Genomic DNA, 21,532 nt, shown 5'->3' on the forward strand with positions numbered 1-21,532 from the left:
TAGTATATTAGCAACACTTTCGACCAGTTTTTCGTCATTCAACTTCATTATCTGTTTTATAATTGTCATTTATTAATAATATCAGATGTATTTAAGTCGAATAACGTTACTTTTACTATACAATTAGCGAAACATTAACCAATTTTTAGTGTTTTGCTGATACTTTTAATTGAACTATAGACATTTCATGTCACTTTCAACCGCTTTTTTTAGTTTCCTACGAGCAAAAATTAATCGGAATTCAGTAATTTGAAGAGTTTTCTGTTATGTAAATACCTATAAACATATTAGAAACCAAACTGCGATAATATCAAAACATACATTATATCGTATCTTCCTGAACATTAGAGGGTTTTGGCGCTCGCTTTCACTGAAAAAAGTGTAGGCTTAGTAGATAAGATAGAGGATTCTGGAGATAAGAATTTTACGATAAAGACGCATTTTAAAGGAAAGAAATTTTCAGTCAGGTTTTCATTAAAATAATGTATTTAACTTTAATTTTCACTTTTAATAACACTTAAAACAATATAAATATGAACCAAATATTTATGAATTATACTAAAATTATACAGAATATATTCAAAAATGTATATAAATTAATAGCAAGAGTTATGTTCGATGAGGGTCTATGTTGGTATATCAACGTGTCCATGAGCAAGGGTCGTGATTCCATCTTCAAGTATGTAGCGCTTATCATCGCATGGGTTCAAGCATAGCTTGTTTTGCCGTATTGTGTAGAGATTATGCTTTGCACTGACGATGCGATTCATCTCTGCAGTGGTAATTTTCCGATTCAGGAGACAATCTCGGTAATCAGCGTGAAAAACGCTTTTCCTCACAACTCTTTTGCAGATGCCCTTGGCCGTCTTCTTCTCACCATTCGCAGACAGAATGGAGTACATCTTTGGCCGTAAGCCGCAGAACTCTTGGATAGGTAGACCGTTTAACTCATCTTTGAATTTCCCCAGACTCTTTTTATTCTCATTACTAAAAAGCGGATGGTCGGTGGGGTACCCCGAGAAATCGTAATGGTGTGCTTTTTGAGCCAAGTCCTTGTATAAATCATTCGTCTCGATGTAATACGTGAGACTGTCCGTATCGGTGAAAAGAAGTTTGGCTTTATCGTTGTACTGTGCTCGGATGGTGTCATAATGGAACCGGTACATCAGTAGCTTCGAGAGATCCAGGATGGTGAAGCCGGTATATATAGGTCGATTCAAGGTGATTGATTTTCTTATTGAGTGAATTCCCACCAAATCATTATGAAAAATGGTGAATTTTTCGAATGTTGGAGAGCTAGCTTTCTTAATAGCTAATTTGGGGTGTTGAACTAGGTCGAACTTGATTCGATTCCTCAAATTCTCCATCGTTTTACCGAAGACGGCGTTATTCATTAATTTAAAGAAATCCTTCTCGAAATCGTTGGCGGCCATCTTTCTTTTTTCTGTATTGAAGGCGATATACTCGGAGAGCCAAGTTCCCTGCTCGAAGGATAGAATTCGGTGAACTCGACTGATTTTCATCCCTTTCTCGACGTAATACCGCAGATTACGGTAATGAACGACGTAATTGGTTTTAGGATGAAGATCCGGGATCAATTTCGGTAAGGAGTCTCTCAGCGGGATATTCAAATGCTCTAGCTGCTTCTTCGTATAATTCGACAACTCTGAGGTTACAACAGACCGCTTTTGTGGTGCCAGAGGTAAATCATTATGATCGTGATGTAATGATGCAGGGTATGTCAAGTCGACCTCGAGAATGTATCCGATTTTATCGTCATCTGGGTGTTTGAGTATATCCTCGATTGGGATGGAATTGCTCCATTGAAATTCCCTCATCGGCATGGGATCCATCATGACTGTACCGTATAGATTGTTACAATCTAAATATGTCAGGAAGGTCGTGGGTTTTTCTGGGTCATATGTATCGGGAAAGAGATTATTGTTGGCTGTCGCTAAACGGTGGGTAATCATGGAAACGCCGCCGCGAATCCCTCTCTCGATCATCAGATGCATATCCGGATCTAGCAGCAGATCTAACTCCACCCCCGTCATATAGAGGGCGCTTTCCCAAGCGAAACCCGGGCTCGTATATGAATGAGCACTATCTAATTTATAGTAGTTCATACAAATGTTCCGGAATGATTCGAAGACATCAGCCAGCTGAAGAGTATCGGCGGTGACGTAGAGATCGTGATACTCTCCCATATTTCGTATCCGGAAAGTTTCCCAGACCTTCTGGGCATGTTCGTAGTCATTGTCAATGATGGGTGTATCAGTTAAAATGTTGAAAAAGCTGTCCTTCGAGGGTAGTTGCTCTCGGTTGAATTGTTCTGTACTGTCCATGAGATCGTAGGGGTAGACTCCTTTTCTCAACAGTAGGGCGACCTCATCAGGGTTGTACACGGAATTTAAAATGGGAAACTTATCGGAGCCTCCTTTAGCCAGGTTCCCCACGAGGGTTTCCAGGGGTGCAGCTAAAAACCGAAACGAGTCGACGAAACGTAGATGTCCCAGCGAAAAGGAGATGTACGTCTCACTATTGCTCGGAATGCAATCGATTCTTTTATTTTTGATTAGTCCGATCTGCTGCATTAGAAGATGCCCATCGTAGCGGCTGAGGTTATGGAGAAAGACGGGAATATGATTCGGCGGTTTCAGTTTCAGGTTGCAGGTATTATGTGCCGCTCCACGATACATCCCCAAGTAGTGATCATGGTCCCTAACTTTCCAGTCCTTCGATGTGAAGGGTTTATCACATAGATAGCAGGTCGACGCTTCTCGGTGGGTCTTTTCCTCCTCACTTGATAGATTCAGCGGAAGTTTTTCGGCTATTTTACCCTGAATAGTTTTCGCCTCGACATCTAATTTATCGAAAAAGACTTTCGTGGCATCTTTTCCTCGATACGTAACCGGTTTACTGGCCTTGCCGCCGGGGCCGACCACCACATATGAAAAACCGCAAGAGATGTGATGGGCTAATGTTGTAGTTGATGACAGTGTCGAATCGGGCAGGCAGGTATCGACTTTAGGCATAATAGATTCAAAGTCGGCGTAAATAACGTATGGAACCCTCATACACCATCCGAACTTTGTGAATCTACAAATGGGGTTTTCAGTGGGCATTTCAATATGTTGAGGTCCGTGGACGTTGCAATCTTTCACGTGTTTGCTGTGGTTGTTTTTAGCGTTGGCACCGGAAAAACGGTGTAGACAATAGCGACAGTAGAATGTTGAACGACAATCTTTAGTCAAATCGCTTAAGAGCCGGCTTAAACTTCGAATCAGACAGTAATGTTGTTTCTTACCACAGGTTAGTAATAGGAGATCGATTTGTCTTTCCGCCTTTACTTTGTTTTCACTAACGTGGATAGGGAAAATTATTTTTTCCGCGGCGAAGATGTTAATCGAGAGGTTATTCGCATTCTCAAATTTTTTCAGTTTGTTAGAATCATATTTAAAGGGGAAGGATATCCCTTCTAAATTCAGTTCCTCGGCGAATTCCGTATATTTATTAACACGTTCAGGGTGAATGTTAGTTGGATGTAATTGAGCTAAAATACAGTACAGAAAGCATCGGTCGTCGTCGTTTTTAATATTAATGACGGCTTTCTTGTCTGCAATCCATTGAGGTAATTCAATGTATGATCCTCCTTGCAGTGGAGAGTACGCGATAATGTTTAATTGTAGAAATTCGATTCGATCTAACACCCATCCAGATCCCTTATCTTCATATTCGGACATGGATTGCTCAATTTTTTGAATGCAGGTTGAGATCTGATCCCGAATAACATCAGAACTTAGTGTAGCGTAGGTGAATCCACGAAAATATGGTAGAGCTTCGACGACGGTGTCGATATTGGCCAGGGAGCGTGTATAGCGAGCACGAATAACAAGGTACCATTTCACTCCTTTCTTTGATTCACGTTTTTTCTCGATATACCCGTAAATAGCTTCGGTGTGACTGTTAATTAATCTTGATGCGTCTGTTTCCACCCCACTCGGGGTCGCACGGGCAGCGAAAACGGCATCGTCCAGTGCTTCAACCTCCTCCCACTCATCTCGAGGTTCTGGAAACGGTGATGGACGTTTAACAGGTGTAGCAGAATCGCCACCCGAATGGCGACGTTTCCTAGATTGGTTAGAGGTCGGTGGAGAATGGGTGAGGGTGTTGGGATCCGATTCGGCGGGTGTGAGCGGATTAGGTAGAGAGATACCTTGCGGGGTATCAGAGGTTCCAGGAGGTAGACCGTGCACTTTCTCGATGTGCTTATTTAAGTTGGTTTTCCGTGTAAATGATGCCGAACATTGAACACACGCGAACCTTATATTCTCATGGAGCGAACGTATGTGCTGCAGTAGACTTCTTTTAGCGGGAAACTTTGCGTCACATTTATCGCAATGAAACAATTTAAATTGGGTAAAAGTTTCTGATTTAACGAAACTCTAATCTCCTTAATGTATGTATGACTTGTCGATAGCTCGTGTCTTACGAAAATGATCTCTAACACCCTAATCAATCGCTTTACATACACCTCAAACATTTGATACTGATAATGATAAACTATAACTAGAACTAGAACTGGAGCAGGCTTCTCATTGGTTAATAGCTCTTAATCTTAAAAGATAAGGGGTATAAGGATGACTCATCATAAACCCCCCCCCCAACCCCCCAAAAATGGGTAAAGAAAATAGCGTGTGAATGGTAAATATTGGAATAATAGAATAGATATGGTCCGTCGGACACTTCTGATGTGGATCTATACTAGGGTGTTTGATTTACATATATTATGATTTCTGATATTTGTATATTGTTTTTTATTCCGGATGTTACATCTATCTGAATATGATTCGTCTATGTTAAGCATTTTAAAATTTCCCAATCGATATTCAACTACTGATAAAGGTGAAACTCGGAACTGAACCGATTAGATTTAGCATGATTTTGAATTTCTCGTCAAAAATCATACTGATAAGGGTGTAAACAAATAGTCTAGAATGATCTTAATATTCACCACTTTTCGAATAATTAAATAAATATGATTAAAACTAATTATTTTCCTCGATAGATGTATACAATAATATACGTTGCACTGCTATAAACCATACCGTTATACATTAAACTAAGCATTAACTATTATTCTAGTTTGAAGGTCGTGATGTAACTGCTTTTCACTGACCCCGAATAACATAGAATATAAGGTGAATGATTTCGTTATGGTTATAACAATTCTACGTCTTTGTGAAGGGGATGAAGGTTTGATAGATAAGATAAGAAATTTGAATGTAGGAAAGATAACAATTTTATGGAAAATATGTTTGCGATACCATCGATTGATTGTTGAAGTATAGGTGCTGCTGCAGCTAATGTTAAAGTATAGCAGCAGTTGATGCAGCTAATGTTAAGGTATAGCAGCAGGTGCTGCTAATGTTAAAAGTATAGCAGCAGGTTGTCCGAGAACATAGATTCTCCCCCTACTTAGTGTGTTTTTATACAGTGCATTGTATTATCCGACCATTCCAATTTCCAAATGTAAGTTACGATTTAGTGAAATAATTAGTCTTAAAAAAATTGGACGATTGAGTTTGACTATTCCAGAACTAATTTATTCCCAAATAACGTTTCTCCCCAAAAAGGGACAGATATTATACAAAAACGAGTTTTGCTTCGCAGTCCTTAAAAAACTGCATTTATACACAATCCGCGACACTTTTTCAAACCCACAAAGGGCCAGAAACTAGGAATTATTATACTGTATTTATTGCAATTTGAAATGAAGTTTAATCGATATGAGAAATTTGGTTTTAATTGCGTAGTTCAAACATTTGTTATGATTAGAAATTTTACAACAAAAACGGGTATAAATGCGGCGTTTTGGAACAAAGAGCTAAATCACGGACGATTATGACTCGAGTTCGAATTGAAGTTTAAAACTTATACAAGATGTAACAACACACATATGAACATCTTTTCTGAATGTATGATAAAGGTCAGAAATACTACACTGCTTTTAAAGCCACAAATCAGAATGCGGGACCTCATTTTAGGAGTAGTAAAGCGACATTTTACTCGAAATAAGTGTTCTTATCTCTTCCAGACTGAAAAATTAAAATGCTAAAAGCTCATTTTGTATTTTTTCGCCTTAATTATTTGACAGGGTTAAGTTTTTACGGGAACAGATTCTATATAATTTCATACGTGAAAATCTAAGCTCCCTTTATCTCGAAACGCCGCATTTAAACCCGTTTTTGTTGTAAAATTTCTAATCATAACAAATGTTTGAACTACGCAATTAAAACCAAATTTCTCATATCGATTAAACTTCATTTCAAATTGCAATAAATACAGTATAATAATTCCTAGTTTCTGGCCCTTTGTGGGTTTGAACAAGTTGGGAAAACCAAAATATTACCTCTCCGAGTCAAGAGGTCTACTACTACAAACTTATTTACCTAGATATGGAATTATTTCACTTTTTTGAAGTAAAAATTTACGAAATATTGAAGCAGTATTCCAAGCATAGCGAATATACAGTAAAGCAGACGACATTTTACATCCAATAAGGATAAATCTTGGACACATGGAAATCAGTCAATGGGGAAAAGAACAGGAAATGAAGTCTATATACGCTTCAGCTGTTTACCCTATATTCTGATAGCTACATTCACAACTGGTTTGCAGTGTAAACACTATCGTCTCGTCTCACCTCAACAATATTCTTAGTTTGCCAACATGAATGTTAACGTTAAATAACACCAAAGCTAAATTGTAGCTAGACGCACTGATAGTCATCAATGCGCACCATAAAAGGAATAAAACTCTGTAGCTTAGCCCTACTAATATAATTACCACCATGATCTTTTCTTCTATTATAAAATCTTACCCTGAATATTTAAGAGTGTATTTAACTTTCGGCTCACTCTGAACCGTTTATGTCTCTTCATTTCAGACACGAAAATCAAAACCCATAGTTTACTTCACCTCAGGCCTCAATTATTTACTCTTTATTTCACTAAGCCTATTACGGGTAATACTAAATATACCCGTCGAAGTCTAGATCTTAGCTTTCTTCATGAAATCACTAAACCAAGGATTATTCTATATACAGATGTAGTATAGCTTAAGTAATATATAAACAGCCATTTCAAATAACAATATTAAAAAAAATCTTTGGAATATCAAAATGAAACAGAGCTTTAAAACTACAGAAGTACTAAATGCATCATAATTACGAAAAATACTTCCACATATTCACTTTATATTATGGAAAAAGGGAATATTAAGGTTCTGTATGATTTCTTAACACATCAACACAAGGCTAACTGCTAACGCGACGCACTAGTGTAACAATGGACGGACACACACAGACAAAAACATAAGCTGCTTTTTAACTCTTTCCGTATTAATTTTGAGTTGAGAAACAAGAATATCTTAAATATTAAAATAAATATAATTAATATTAAATATTTTCTTCGTCAGTTGTTTGCCTTATTGAGCGTTACATCGTTTTGATAAAGAACAATTAAACATTCTTGAGAGACTTGACTAATATTGGCGTTTGAAATGAAGCATACGCCGGTTGCTTCGCCTTACTGAAATAGGTAGTATATAAAGGATTCGAATCGCAGCTGTAGATAAGAACATCGCAATTGCGTGAACCTTGGAGGAAGACCCCTCCATTGGAAGGCTAGACGTTTCTCGTAACCCTAGCCGATCGCCGCGTATGTCTTAACCTTAAGGATGATGGTGGTGTTAGAAGCCAGGTGTACAGACTGGTGTCCATGTGGGATGGACAAAAACAAAGACCAGATGATGGTGGTGTTAGAAGCCAGGTGTACAGACTGGTGTCCATGTGGTATGGACAAAAACAAAGACCAGAAGATGGTGGGGTTAGAAGCCAGGTGTACAGACTGGTGTCCATGTGGGATGGACAAAAACAAAGACCAGAAGATGGTGGTGTTAGAAGCTAGGTGTACAGACTGGTGTCCATGTGGGATGGACAAAAACAAAGACCAGAAGATGGTGGTGTTAGAAGCCAGGTGTACAGACTGGTGTCCATGTGGAATGGACAAAGACGAGAAGGTGGTGGTGTTTAGAAGCCAGTAAGTACAAACTGGTGTCGATGTGGAATGGGCGAAAGACTAGAAGATGGTGGTGTTTAGAAGTTAGTAAGTTCAGATTGGTGTCCATGTGGGGTGGACAAATGAACAGAGTTGTTAGACAGGCAATGGAGTAATAGCCTGTAAGTGGAATACAATTTCCGGGACTGTAAATGCAGTCTGGAAATTGAATACACGTTTGCTCCGATTTGCAAACTGCGAACGCGGTCACGTGGGTGTAACAACGGACAGACAGACACACACACAGACAGACAGACAGACACACAGACACGTCGAAATTAGAACCTCTCCGTGACATACGTCACTCGGAGAGGTAAAAAGTAAGGCATCGGTGCTTAATTTGAAAGTGATCTAGATTATGTTAGCATCTTTGGCCAAATCGTAGAACATTGAATGTTCATTCCGCAAGAGAGCATGTGGAGAGTTGAATTCCACAACTCGTCCCTGATCGAGAACCATTACCCTTTGAAAAGTTAAATGGCGACAAATTAGCCAATCATTTTAAGCCGATTTATTAGGTAGTTAAACTAACTTGTCGTAGTCCAAGATAGTGTTTATTCTGTGCGCGATGGTGATGATGGTAGAGTTAGCGAATTCCTTCTTGATGGTCTCTTGAATGAGATCGTCGGTGTCCATGTCGACAGAGGCCGTCGCTTCGTCCAAGATCAGGATCTTGGTGTTCCTCAACAAGGCACGAGCCAAACAGACCAGCTGACGCTGCCCGACGCTCAGATTCTGCCCCCCTTCGGCTACAGGGTGATCCAGTCCCTGCTCAAGTGACGCCACGAAGGACTTTAGGTGGGAGTGTTCCAAGGCGGCCCACAGTCTCCTGTCATCTTTTTGTTCAAAAGGATCCAGGTTGAGTCTGAGCGTGCCCGAAAAGAGGACGGGCTCTTGAGGAATGATGGTCAGCCGCGAACGCAAATCGAACAAGCCCAACCCCTCCACTTCCACTCCGTCTATAACGATCTGACCGCTCACCCCCTCGATGAGACGGAAGAGCGCCAGCGTCAGCGACGACTTTCCCGCACCTGTACGCCCCACCACACCCACCTTCTCCCCGGCTTCGATCCTGACATCTATGTTCTTCAAGACCAAATCCAATCCCGTTCGGTATCTGGTGCTGTAGTCTTCTATTGTTATTTGTCCTCGTTGAGGCCAGTCAGCCGGTGGTTGACATTCTGGTTTTTCCCACTGGGCCTCTGTCTCCAAACGACAGTATTCGTCAACTCTTTCTATGGAGACGACATTTGATTCCAAACCCGTAGTGGCAGCGACAAAGAGTTTCAGAAATTGTAGGAACTGTGATTCCAAAAATTAAATTTGTACTTAAAGCATAGCACGGCTCCAGTTTATCCCCTACAAGGGGACTTTCCTCCTGAACTCCTGGTTTGGCTTGGCAAAGGCTAGTGGGCGGGATTTATACATGCACGTATCCCGCCCACAAATGCCTCTAGCTTTGCAAAGCCAAAACTAGAGTTCGTAAGGAAAGTCAACTTGTAGGGTATCCACTGGAGGCGCGCTATGTTTAAATTTGTAGAAAATAATTTTTTAACGTGATAAAGAAGTCGCGCACTTGTTTTTCAAAATACAGCCAGTTATATTAAAAAATATATCTTTCATGAATAAGACCTCAGAACGACTTTAAGTATATATCACCAAAAGTGCATAAATTAAAACAAAAGTCTCTATCAAATAGGGGAAGGGTGTTTGGTCATGAACTTTTCCCCAATTAAATTCCTAACCCTTTCCAGGAGGTATTACACGGACAGTATAGTACCTCTCCGTGAAGTCATCGTCACTTGGATATTAAAATAAAAGCTTGTTAATGCCACGTCATTAAATGTCAATTAAACGTTTTATTCAAAACGTGTGAAAATGGTGCTCAAACTAGCTTCTATACTTTACGAAAAAAAAACCATAGAAATATGGCGGCATTAGGTGTAAAATTACATCGTCGCTAAACCTGATTTCGGTGATATTTGGCGACTTTTCGCTATATCAATCTTCCATTGAAACAATTGCACACAATTCTATCTCGAGTTAAGTCAGTAACTATTAGTCCTTCTATATCGTGCCACTTCAGCAACGTTTCATCATCACGCTTATATCAAGTCAAGAGTTACTCGAGAAACCAGCAGAGATTTTAGCAAGTGGAAAAGATTTTGATTTATTCGTAGCGCTTACCCGATCGGCATTAGCCAAGATAAGTCCTACAAATTCAGCTGCCAGAGCCTCTTTGCTCAAAACTATGAAAATTACGGTGCAAAACATCAAGACATTGCCTAAGATATTGTAGCGTACTGTCAGCCATCTGGAAAGAAATTCCGTTTTATTGACTTGGAAAAATGATTAGCGACTTGGAAGGCGAGGTTTGCTTTGCATCAACAACGCTTTTCAACCCAAAATTGAAAATGTTGTGTACATGCTGATAAAGCTGTTGCTTCAAAACTAAAAAGACGCAATTGAAACCAGGCTTTAGTAACGCAATTACAAAATTACCTTTGTGCCATGTTCATCATGTAGTTAGCTGCAGTGCATTCGTCGATCAGTTTCAGGAAGTGACCTTCGAAGTTCTCTCCGGCTTCACACGCCCTGATGACAGTGCTGCCAGCCACTGATCCTCCCACGTGCGAAAACAAGAAAGAATTTCTCAAGCTTGTTATACGCTTGAATTGCCGGTTGCTCGACATCAAAAAACGCTACAAAAGATATTGGAACCTAAATTACACATTGTATATCCCTTTGATTGCTTTTCAATGCTTTATGAAACTTTCTAAAAAATCACATAAAATGTCTGTTAACTTTAGGAAGTGTCTATAAGAATCTTTACTATTTCTATTGTTTATTTGTATGTTTTCTAGTTTTCAATAGCCTCAGTTGAAGCGCTCCAAGCTCTGACTTCAACCAACTCCCAGATTATTAAAGATTAAGAGAGGCTATTCCTCACTCGATACGAATTATAAGTTTAACCACGACAATTAACAATTGAGAGTGATACTGAATAATTAAGTATGGAGAATGAAATCGAGTTCCTGAAGTGAAATGTATCCAACAACAACAACAATGCAGGGAATTATGAATAGTGGTAAATATATTGCAATTCCTGACGGGTAAACAACTAAAAATATCAATCCCCAATTGGTTAGTCTTAACGCTAAAGGTAACTGCTGGTCGAGGGCGTCGATATCTTGGGAGAAACGATTCAGTATCCTTCCAACTGGAGTCGTGTCGAAGAAGGATATGGGAGAACGAAATACGCTGTCGAGCATTTTCTTATGTAGACAGTTTGCCGCTCGTAGACAGCGAAAGACGTGACCAGTTACGTTCAGCAATACCAAAAATGCTTGGATTAGAGCAAGAGTGACTAAGACCGCTATACGGGTTGCCTTTAAGTCTGGGTACGCTTTAAAATCTTCCTTGGAGTCCGCGCACCACAGAGACAAATAGTACATCAACACGAAATTAAGGGATATAAGACTGGTGGCTGTTACTATGAAGATCGTATAACTTGCTATGCCATAGGCTTTAAAATATTGTTTGTATTGTGATACGGATATCTGAAAATGCGCAATAACATTATCACGAGGAAAAAATATGCGAAGAGAGTTTTAGTTCTCAAAAAGAAATGTCCAAACTCTCTTCGTGTATTAAAGAGCACATACGTTTCCTTCTTTGAGCGTCTCTTTAGTCATGAGTTTTGCCTCATCTTCATTGGAGACTTTTCCTTCGGATGCACGATGTAATCTCTCAGCTTTGATATTTAATGTACTAAAAACATTGCGTTAACAGAATTCACAAATTAGCAAAGCGTGTTAAACTTCCAAGGATCAATTGAAGAAATTTAAAATAATGGCTATCTCTTCAACCAAATGGTGGTTGTTTACGAAGAAAATCGCTAGGTTATTTTGAACAGAACATACTAAATTTCTATGACTTGAAACTTTTTCGCTTTTCTAGAACGTTGCAGCGGTAAAAAGTGTAGATTATAGCATCAAATTTACTCACGGCAGTTCTTCTTTATTCTCGTCGCTCATGTCACTCATGTGTTGCACGAAATAATCTCTGGCCTTTCCCTGACGACTCATGATTTCTTCATAGGTTCCCCTCTCTATGATTCGTCCGTTGTTCATGAAAAAGATCTCGTCCATTTCTCGGATGAAGCTCAAGTTGTGCGTCACCAAAACTCTCGTCTGTAAGAGATAAAATTGCTATTTGTCGGGCGAGCCAGGAACATCAAAAGAGCGACTCATAAGGTTAGCTAAACTTATAGCATTAATATAATTTGATCACTTCTAGAGCTGCTATTATTGAAGTTGCACGGATTTAAATCAAAATCTATGAGGCTTAGATAAACATGTATATACGGGATGTCAGTTGAAATTTATTTCATAGTAAAGAAACTAATAACTTTCCGGGCCTAAATATTCAACTACTACGTGGATTTAAACGAAACGACACGTTGACATCTCATTTAGATTAATGGTTGCATAGCGCTTTCATAGGAAATATTAAAGTAGCTTTGCTTACTTTCTTTCGAAGTAATCCTTTTGGTCCGATGATTTCGTTAAAGAGATGTTTGGCCACGTGCGAGTCAACCGCGCCCAACGGATCATCAAAGAGATAAACATCATCATCGCGGTAAATTGCTCTGGCCACGTTGACCCTTTGCTTTTGACCACCACTCAAGTTGATACCCTATCATGTAGAATTAGTAAACGACAACATTACTAACGATAGCAGCCATATATGGAACTATGAATGAAATGTCGCGACCCCAGGGTTTTCGATTAAAGCGCTTTGTATTTTTTAGTTTATCCACAGCTTTCGTGGATCAGGTCTTGCTTTGAAAACGTTCATTGGGCATGTGTTCGATAACATCCATGGTCCTGTGTTAAGCGCGAAAGCGCGACACCTTTCAAGATTAATGAAGTACCCAAGGACTTGATAGTGTAATCACTTCCTATGAAATTTAATATTTCAAAATCAATCGACTCCGGCTTCTCCCCCATTTTATCTCGCGTGTTTCCTCTTTATTTCTAAACGTCTTTAAGAAGCCAGGAAGAATGAAAACCTTCCTCTGTTTTAAATCCCGACAGTCATTAAATGTCAGTGCCATAAAACGGGGAGGAGTAGAAAAGGAGACATTTTGGAGTCTACACACAATGTGAGCCTATCTTCAAATAATGTAATACAGCCAATGGACTTTTTTTCTTATGAGGTTTTCGCGAGAGTTCGATTTTTAGGGAAATCTGATGCCGTTTGCCACACAATAAATTACAACAAGGTTTTCTAACATTCAATTTTCTCCCATTGTGCGAGTAAAGATTTACTTTTGTCATTCTAAAAAGCGCGTACAATTTTTTTTCTTTTCTACTAATGCCCGCATAAATAGACGGATATTGCATAGGATTTCCAAAGCCAGATCCGACTCTTTATTACTATCCAAGACTTCATCTCCTTTTTTACTCCTACACCACTTTGGCGAAAAAAAAATTTCGCAACATTTCTGGTTCCAATAATACATACTCTTTCACCGATCTCCGTTTCGTCGTCAGCGGGTAGTTGGTCGAGGTCTGGTTGAAGGGCGCATGCGCATATGACGTAGTTGTATCTGTTTTGATCCATGTCGTCGACGAAGAGAATATTCTCTTTTAGTGAGGCGTTCTGGATCCAGGGTTGTTGAGTGACATATCCCACTCTCCCGGCCACTCTCACCTCCCCCTCCACCTTTTGCATCTCGGACACCAGAGCAAACAAGAGGGAAGACTTGCCACAACCCACCGGACCCACCACGGCCACCAACGAACCGCGGGACACTTTAAAATTGATGTCCCGAAGAGATGCCGCTGCTTCGTCTTTCAGGTTCCAAAGAAACTTTCCCTTCTCAATTTCAATTGCTGAAATTTTCATAGAAACAAATTTATGTTAACATTGGTCAAAAATTACTAATTGTGAGTTCGAAAAATCTGGTAACAATCTAAACGCGACTTGAGTCTTTTCCTCATACCGGCAACGATATGTTGATTGGCTTATTTTATACTTATAATTTTTAAAGCAGAGCCTTTGCGGGGTTTCCTTGTAAAATTTATCATTATGCTAAGCCAGAATTCCTTTAGAGCCGCGGTATAAACCTAGTTATTATAGGAGGATATTTCCGTTTGTACTAATGCTCCTTATTGATTAATTAAGTTTTGAAGAAGTTCCCTCAGTTGTCTCTTTCTCCAAGCTCAAGTTCGCGCTTCTAACTTTTGATCACAATTTATTTTTGAGCTTAAGTTCATCTGCGTGTACTGAAATAGCTGGCGGAGAAAGTAAGCGACCCATCTCTTTGTTTTTTCAAGTCCCATATTAATTGACATACCATACTGCGTTTTGCTAGGCATCTGCTCGACGTAATGCTGGGTTTCCTCACGACTCAACATGTTTGCAATTCTTCTTACCGAGACGTGTGTCTGTAAAGAATTACTCAGCGTCATTTTGAGGCGTTTTAACTATAAGGAAGGCCAACATAATCCTGTACGATTACTTTTCTAAAAAGCATACCCCTTTGTTGGGAAAATGTTTTGTGCTACATGTTTTGTTATATGAAATTAGTTGCCTCCATTTAATGACCCGAGTTATAATTTAAAAACTTTCTTTTACAGTATGGTGATGACAATCGAATGATACATAAAATCGAAAGTATATATATATCTATATATATATAAATATATATAAGAAGTTGGGAAAGCCAAAACTTTACCTCTCCGTGTGTTACATAGATATGCAATTATTGTTCTTTATTGATAAGCAATTGCAGAAGTTAAAATTAAAGAATAGTAAATATACAGTATAACAGACGACATTTTTCAACCAGTAAGGATGTGTTTTACAGAAAGAAATCAGCCAGTAGGAAAGAGCAGGAAATGAAGGACATACATTTTATTCAAGTGTCTACTCTAAATGTGGCAAAAGGGTGCCAGGTTATACCCGTGTCCCCAGTTTCCTACCCCCTTCGAGTAGCGGGAATTGAATTCATTTGCGAGAGCTACGCCTATACTATTTACTGTACCTGCTGTTTAATGGATTTTGAGTTTACTGATGCTGAAAATACAGTTCCCTGAACTGTGATAGAATTACCGAGCGAAAATATATTGTTTAATAATTAAGATGTTTTCGATCTAATAGTCTGGGCTTTTAATTATTTTACAGCTAGTTGGATTTCTAACAGACGCTATTCTTTGCGCTTCCTTAGTATTAGAGCTAAGAGCTTTTTTACAAGATATTATATTCCCACGACATGAACAGGAACAGTACGGCCAGTAGTTAGGCAAGGGTAAACTAAGTGAAAATTTTTTTTTTTTCAAATGACATAGCTAAAACTGTGATTGGGTGAGAGCTCGACTTGCGTTGACTGCTACGATAATAAGGTGGTCACTGAAACGTATCGTTAGGTATAGGTAATATTCAAAATTATGTACCAAAACACGCCAAATGTTTTTGTCGTTTTAAAAAATTGAGATGCTGTGATTATCGGAAACCACTTAAAGCATAGCGCGGCTCCAGTGGATCCCCTACAATCTAACGTTCCTTTCGAACTCCAGTTTTGGCTTGGCGAAGCTAGATGAATTTGTGGGCGGGATTTATACGTGCATGTATAAATCCCGCCCACTAGCCTTTGCCAAGCCAAACCCGGAGTTCAGGAGGAAAGTCCCCTTGTAGGGGATCCACCAGAGCCGCGCTATGCGTTAATATATTTAGTAAAAGAAGCAAATGGTAAATTTTTCTCTTGACCCTTCCTGACATCATTCTTACCAGAACTAGCGTATTGATTAAATCCGGAAGCGTAAGCATTGACGTCGCTAATAATCGTACCAACTGATAGGACACGAAAGCTTTCCTCGAGGTGAGAACGTTATCATCGTCAATGAATACGTAAATGGCGAAACACGGGTAAGTAATCTGAAAATTTCGAAACAATATACAGGGTGTTTGTGAAAAGTCCATCAATAATGAAAGGGCGTATTTATTGGGCCATTTTGAGTCGAAAATGTTCTATGACATTTTGCCGTCCGAGCCACGGTTTTCGAGTTATGATTTGAATATTTTAGGGATGACCCCTTCATTAAATTAGCGCTGTCTTTCAATTTCTTAATTAAATTTAAGGGGTCATCCGTAAATTACTCCAATCATAACTTGAAAACAGTGGCCCGAACGGAAAAATGTCATAGAACATTTTCGACTCAAAATGGCCCAATAAATACGCCCTTTCATTATTGATGGACCTTTCACAAACACCCTGTATATAGGAACTTCAAATTATTATGGAGGTAAAAGGGTATAGGCCTATAAGCCTTCAGGGATTACACAAAAAGTTTAACAAAAGATATGACGACCACCAACAGTAAAACCATCTTCAACCAGCGTTCTTATTTTATCGCTGAAATGTGGTGTTATCGCCTTTCTTGAACATGGCAAAAGCGAAGAGATTTCAGAAACATATGCCGTTTTGAGTCGTGCGAAAAAGTTGCAGAAGACACTAATAGGCGTACGGAGCTGAAATCTCTACACCTCTCTGTGCCCCCATCATCGATAATATTAATCCAATTCTTGAATTTTATTTACGTTCGTACCAAAGCCGGTATGAGAGCAGTTATACATATATTTATTCCATCGAAGAGGGCTTGTTTCTTCATGAGTGCAGATTCATTCTTTCTGATCTCAAGAACGATTCTCTGAAATGATCTCTCCCAGGCGTACAACTTCAAGACGCGGATTCCGTTCAAGATTTCGCTCATCACTTTTATTCTGTTGTCCTTCATCTTCATCAATTCAATCTAATAACGAGACAATAAAAAACCATACATTCACAGAAACTGCACAGTTTACATTCGCCTTGATAACAATAAAGCGTTTCAGGCGAACTGTTGTAGCTTAAGGGTCTGTAAAGAATGGCTCAACGGATGGCCAAAATTATTGGAAATACGTCATAGTTAAGTGACTGAGGAAAGATATTGACCAAAGAAAACTATTTACAATTTCGCGAAAAACAAGGACTAGCCTAGGTGTCCTGTCCCAAGTTTTGCTTAACTTGATTATCTCTTATCACGTGCCAAGCGGCATCAGATTAATCGCAATTTCGCACTACGAACTGCTCTCGTCACTCATGAGAATCTAGGTTGAAATTGCTCAATCAGTAAGAGTTTTCTTTTGTGTTATAGAGAGTGCGAGAACGATATAGAACGGAACAACTGTATTTGAGAGGTTTGTTTATTCGAGTGCTCGTAAAAGTGCTCTATAATATCTTGAGACATCTTTTTCTGGCTCTGAATGTAAAAGGTGATTTTTTTAAATTACTTCAATCGGGGACGAGTGCCCATACGCGCATTCTATCTTTGCTTGTTCCCCCGGCTGCAGGTTTTCGAATGCTAACGTTTTGAAAAGGCTTAGGCCTATTTTAAATCGCTGTTAATTTTTTATTGATGTGATCTACTGGAGATTGTTATCATTTATGGTCTATGGAATTTTGGTTGAATAACATTTACCTGCAATTCTTTGTATTTCTTGGTACTGAGATAGTTCAGTGGAAGAAGTACGACGATAGGTACGATACCAGCAAAGGCTGAATAGCCCAGTTCTTGATACATGAAGGTGAAGCACAGTACTAACTGTACCGGAACCGACCACAAGAGACTCAATTGCGTCGACAGAATTTGGAATCTGTTCGTGTCGACATACATCGTGTTCAGTATTTCGCCCATTGTCAGGTCACGTCGATCGCTACTCGTCAAGCGAAATGTCTACTTCGACGAATGTCATTGATGAACTAGCGTCCCACTATAACGATAAGACTAACTTACTTTTTTGTACAGAACGTTCATGGTTGCAGATTTTAGTCTCAGTCCTAGTTTGGTGTGAATAGTGGTCGGCGTTTGGACAAGATAATCCACAGAATTTTGGTTAATCAGTTATTCATGAATAATAATCAGATAATTATTCGTGATTACATTGCATTAATCATAGACTTCCCGTGGATAATTTCAAATTATGAATAAAGATAAAACAAACAGATATTATCCTATCCAAATGCCGACCACTAGGTGTGAAAAATGGCGCTACCTTCTTGCAACAAAGATTGAGCAAGACCGGCGAAACCGTAAAGGCAAGCGTAGAAAATCCCCTTCCACAAAGGATCTTCGCTCGTCGAGTAATCAATAATGGAACTGAAAACAAGTTTGTAAACTGGTTAACATGATCGGTTCCAAAGTTTTCTTAATTCATTGCAGCGTGACCAACCACTTGCAATCAGTTTCAAAGAAAATTCAGAGGAATGAAAACATTCCAACACCTGATCCACAGAATCAGAAATTGTTATTGCTTATGTGATTGGACCGTTCTCTACCCTTCACTATGAGCAGAGAACCAAGTGACAGCAACAAAGGAATTTAATATCGTGAAAACAATGTACAATTTCGTTCTTTTTCTTAACGAATTTGATTTCCCATTAATAATCACTTATGTTGTGACGTTTCATATATGGTTAAAATGTAAAATTGTGTACCCTGTCAAAAGGGCAGGACCAATAGACACTATGTCGGACAGAACTTGTAAGACTCCTCCAGTTATCAAACAAGATCGGACTGTCCTCAATAAGGGCCAAGTGATTGAATTGCTGTGATATTCGACTCTGTTTCGTTTCTCCGAAAAGCTTTTCTTTTTCATTTCATCGGCACCACTATTTGTTTTGGCTTGGGGCTTCCAGTGTTTTTCGAACCGGCGTGAGACAGTCAGCGCTCGCTCCGAGTCATTCAAGTCGTACACATCCGATGACTCCAGGTTTTTCTTCCAACCTTTCCACAGGGCGCTACAATTCATTTAATTCGAGTAAGGGCAAAATACGAGAACGCAAGACCGTACCAGATTTACCTGGTAAGCCATGAATGAACCACGCGTGAACAAAAAGAAGCATCATCTTCACTTGATTTCTTAATGTTTTAAAATAATCATCTCTATTTTAAGGAATTGTATAGAGTAATTAAGTTTATAACAGGCGTACATACACCTTATAGCAATAATTGTGTACCCATTTTCTTTTCGTATCTAGGCGAATTCTGCGCTAATAGCTGGACTATCATTATGCTTGACGAATAATCTATCTCGCTGCACGTTGAACCTCGCGCCCACCCCCGACCTACCGCGTTACTACTAACAAAAAGCAGAACAGTAATACTAGAGTTGCGTAGAAATAAACTTAGGTTATATGGGGGTACAACGATTCCTTTTAGCTGTATGCATTTCTGTTCATAAGTATGACACAAAAACGACAAGCAAGCAGGCAAGAGCTCCAGTGTCGAACTTATGTTACATAAACAACAAAATGTGTGTAGTATTACCATTTTAACTTCGATTGCGTACGGATGTTTTTCGTAGTGCGGAGAGGCGTCACTCAGTGTGTGTAATACTAGCGTAATTACTACTATTGGGTAAATTATCGACTCAATTATCAGCCCAAAATATTCATCTTTGTCATTCTGAAATATTTCACGTTTTTATCTGCCGTAATATTATTATAAAATGTAAAAGAAACGTTCGATCACTTGTAAATAGTATTTCATGATGGTGGATCTCAGTGTGATAGTTTGCGATAGTGTTAAGAGGAACCAAAATATTGTCAGGATTCCGGACAATACCGGGCCACCCTCTCTGCCGAAAATTATGAGGAGTAACGCCAGGATCTACAACAGGCGAGTTCAATTTAATTCGTCAAAACGTTAGATACGGAATTTTTCAAATTGTCTTACGTAAGTTCCAAATGGAAGAACAACAGCTAAATTGTCAATGACTTCAAAATCGCTCTGGTATATTTGTTTACCAAATTTTAAAAGGCTAGTTGCGGCCAATAACAAAACTAAAAGCTGAAAACACATAGCAAAACTATAGTACCTACGTTTTAGGAACTTTTCGGACATTAAAATAATTTGCAAGAGAGGAATCAACAGTGTCAAGAACGCACTTATCCTGTACACAACAATGACCCTCGCTCAATAAGGACTTACACTTTTCGTAATGGATAGATGAGAAAAACGGACGCTTCGCCGTTCCGACTTCACGATCAACGCCACTTCCATTGGGAGGAACAACCAGAGTATCGAGCATGGAACCCAGACTAGGACGGTCTTTTGAAAACACGGTGTTAAATCCGGATTATCAGTGTACCATGTTAAATTGCCGTCCTATTAAATAGTGTATAATTACAGACTTCATAACTACGTCATCAATTCATATAATCAGATAAAGTAATAAACACCTAACATACCCAAAAAGGAGATTTACAAAAGTCATCCAATATAAAGTAACCCATTTGTAGATGAGTAACACCAACTTTGAGCAATTTGTTTCCAACACTAGTCGCTGTGACTAACTAACGTTTTCCAGTATGCCGTTATGGTAATATTAAAAGACCTTGTACGAGTTGCACTCGTATAAAAACTAGTGGATTTTAAAACGAATTCGTCTACATGAAATGAAAAATAAAATGCCAGACTTCAGGAGATAAAATCGTTCTTTTACGAACTGTACATCTTGTCCTTATCCGTAGGGAAGATTATATAATAATCTTTGGACCGCTGATTATAGATTATATTTGTTGAACTTAACGAGTAAAATTTATTTAACAATTTATCCTTGTTGTGAGAACATTTTTGACAGATATGGAAAATGTATTATTATTTTTGATAGTTATGAATATTTATTTTACTATAACGGTTTGATGGTAGTTTTGGGTTTTTCTGAGGTACTAGTAGAGGTGACTAAACACCTTCGATATTATTCTTTGTAATGGTTTTTGGTATTTGGGAGAGTGAATTATTTTCAATAGATCAGAATATCTTCGGGCACAAGCGCGTGCAGTACGGACATTTTTTATTGTAAATCGGCGGGTAATAATTTGTATCTTAATTTGGACAAAATTAAAATTAAAATAGTTGTTTTACTCTTTTATAAGTTCTTTGAAATTTTGTTCAATTAAGCAAATAGGTTGCTAGAATCAGGCTAAAGTTAGTCTAATCCTTAAACGAATAGAAGAATTCATTTCGATTTGACGGAAGTCGAAATCTCAAAAAGTGACGAAAATTCTTGCGTAAATTCTACGTGTAACAGTGTACAACTAAACCTTCGTGATGAAAATCCATAACATATTTGCGCCTTTTTGTAGAATCAAGAGTCCAAATTAGTCACTATTGCAGTCCCCTGTAGGGTATGAAGTATCCATGATATTTCGAAAAAACATATACAGCACTATCATATATAGCTACTTGTGTTATATATACAAGGCATCGAACATTAGTGATTCGGTTTAAAAATCAAATGAATATTATTTCATTTCAGAAGTGAGTTTTAAAATTCTCCGTTGTTGAAGCAGTTCATGTAGT

At 38.7% G+C, this 21,532-nt stretch overlaps 3 protein-coding genes across 3 annotated transcripts; all 3 read right to left on the reverse strand.

Annotated features, from left to right (window-relative positions):
* Positions 1 to 626: 626 nt before the first annotated feature.
* On the reverse strand, positions 627 to 6,855 carry LOC149689140 (uncharacterized). Its single transcript, XM_089870460.1, has 2 exons — positions 6,850 to 6,855; positions 627 to 4,379 (listed from the first exon to the last, which is right to left on the reverse strand). The coding sequence occupies exons 1-2, from the start codon at positions 6,853 to 6,855 to the stop codon at positions 627 to 629; spliced, it is 3,759 nt and encodes a 1,252-aa protein (XP_089726586.1).
* A 1,587-nt stretch (positions 6,856 to 8,442) lies between these two features.
* LOC149689141 (ATP-binding cassette sub-family C member 1-like) lies at positions 8,443 to 17,863 on the reverse strand. Its single transcript, XM_089870461.1, has 13 exons — positions 17,648 to 17,863; positions 16,736 to 16,939; positions 15,918 to 16,064; positions 14,485 to 14,575; positions 13,650 to 14,020; positions 12,651 to 12,818; positions 12,129 to 12,313; positions 11,786 to 11,891; positions 11,144 to 11,680; positions 10,623 to 10,822; positions 10,308 to 10,434; positions 8,653 to 9,422; positions 8,443 to 8,583 (listed from the first exon to the last, which is right to left on the reverse strand). The coding sequence occupies exons 1-13, from the start codon at positions 17,861 to 17,863 to the stop codon at positions 8,472 to 8,474; spliced, it is 3,234 nt and encodes a 1,077-aa protein (XP_089726587.1). The 3' UTR covers positions 8,443 to 8,471.
* LOC149689142 (ATP-binding cassette sub-family C member 1-like) lies at positions 17,807 to 20,755 on the reverse strand. The gene is made up of 9 exons (XM_089869586.1): positions 20,419 to 20,755; positions 20,159 to 20,335; positions 19,904 to 20,017; positions 19,700 to 19,837; positions 19,496 to 19,633; positions 19,029 to 19,087; positions 18,664 to 18,966; positions 18,222 to 18,325; positions 17,807 to 17,939 (listed from the first exon to the last, which is right to left on the reverse strand). The coding sequence occupies exons 1-9, from the start codon at positions 20,461 to 20,463 to the stop codon at positions 17,929 to 17,931; spliced, it is 1,089 nt and encodes a 362-aa protein (XP_089725712.1). The 5' UTR covers positions 20,464 to 20,755; the 3' UTR covers positions 17,807 to 17,928.
* Positions 20,756 to 21,532: the final 777 nt, after the last annotated feature.

This window comes from Phalangium opilio, unplaced genomic scaffold, assembly GCF_054372755.1.
Source record: "Phalangium opilio isolate 3A_F unplaced genomic scaffold, DU_Popi_V2 ptg000031l_1, whole genome shotgun sequence".
Classification (NCBI taxonomy): Eukaryota; Metazoa; Arthropoda; class Arachnida; order Opiliones; family Phalangiidae; genus Phalangium; species Phalangium opilio.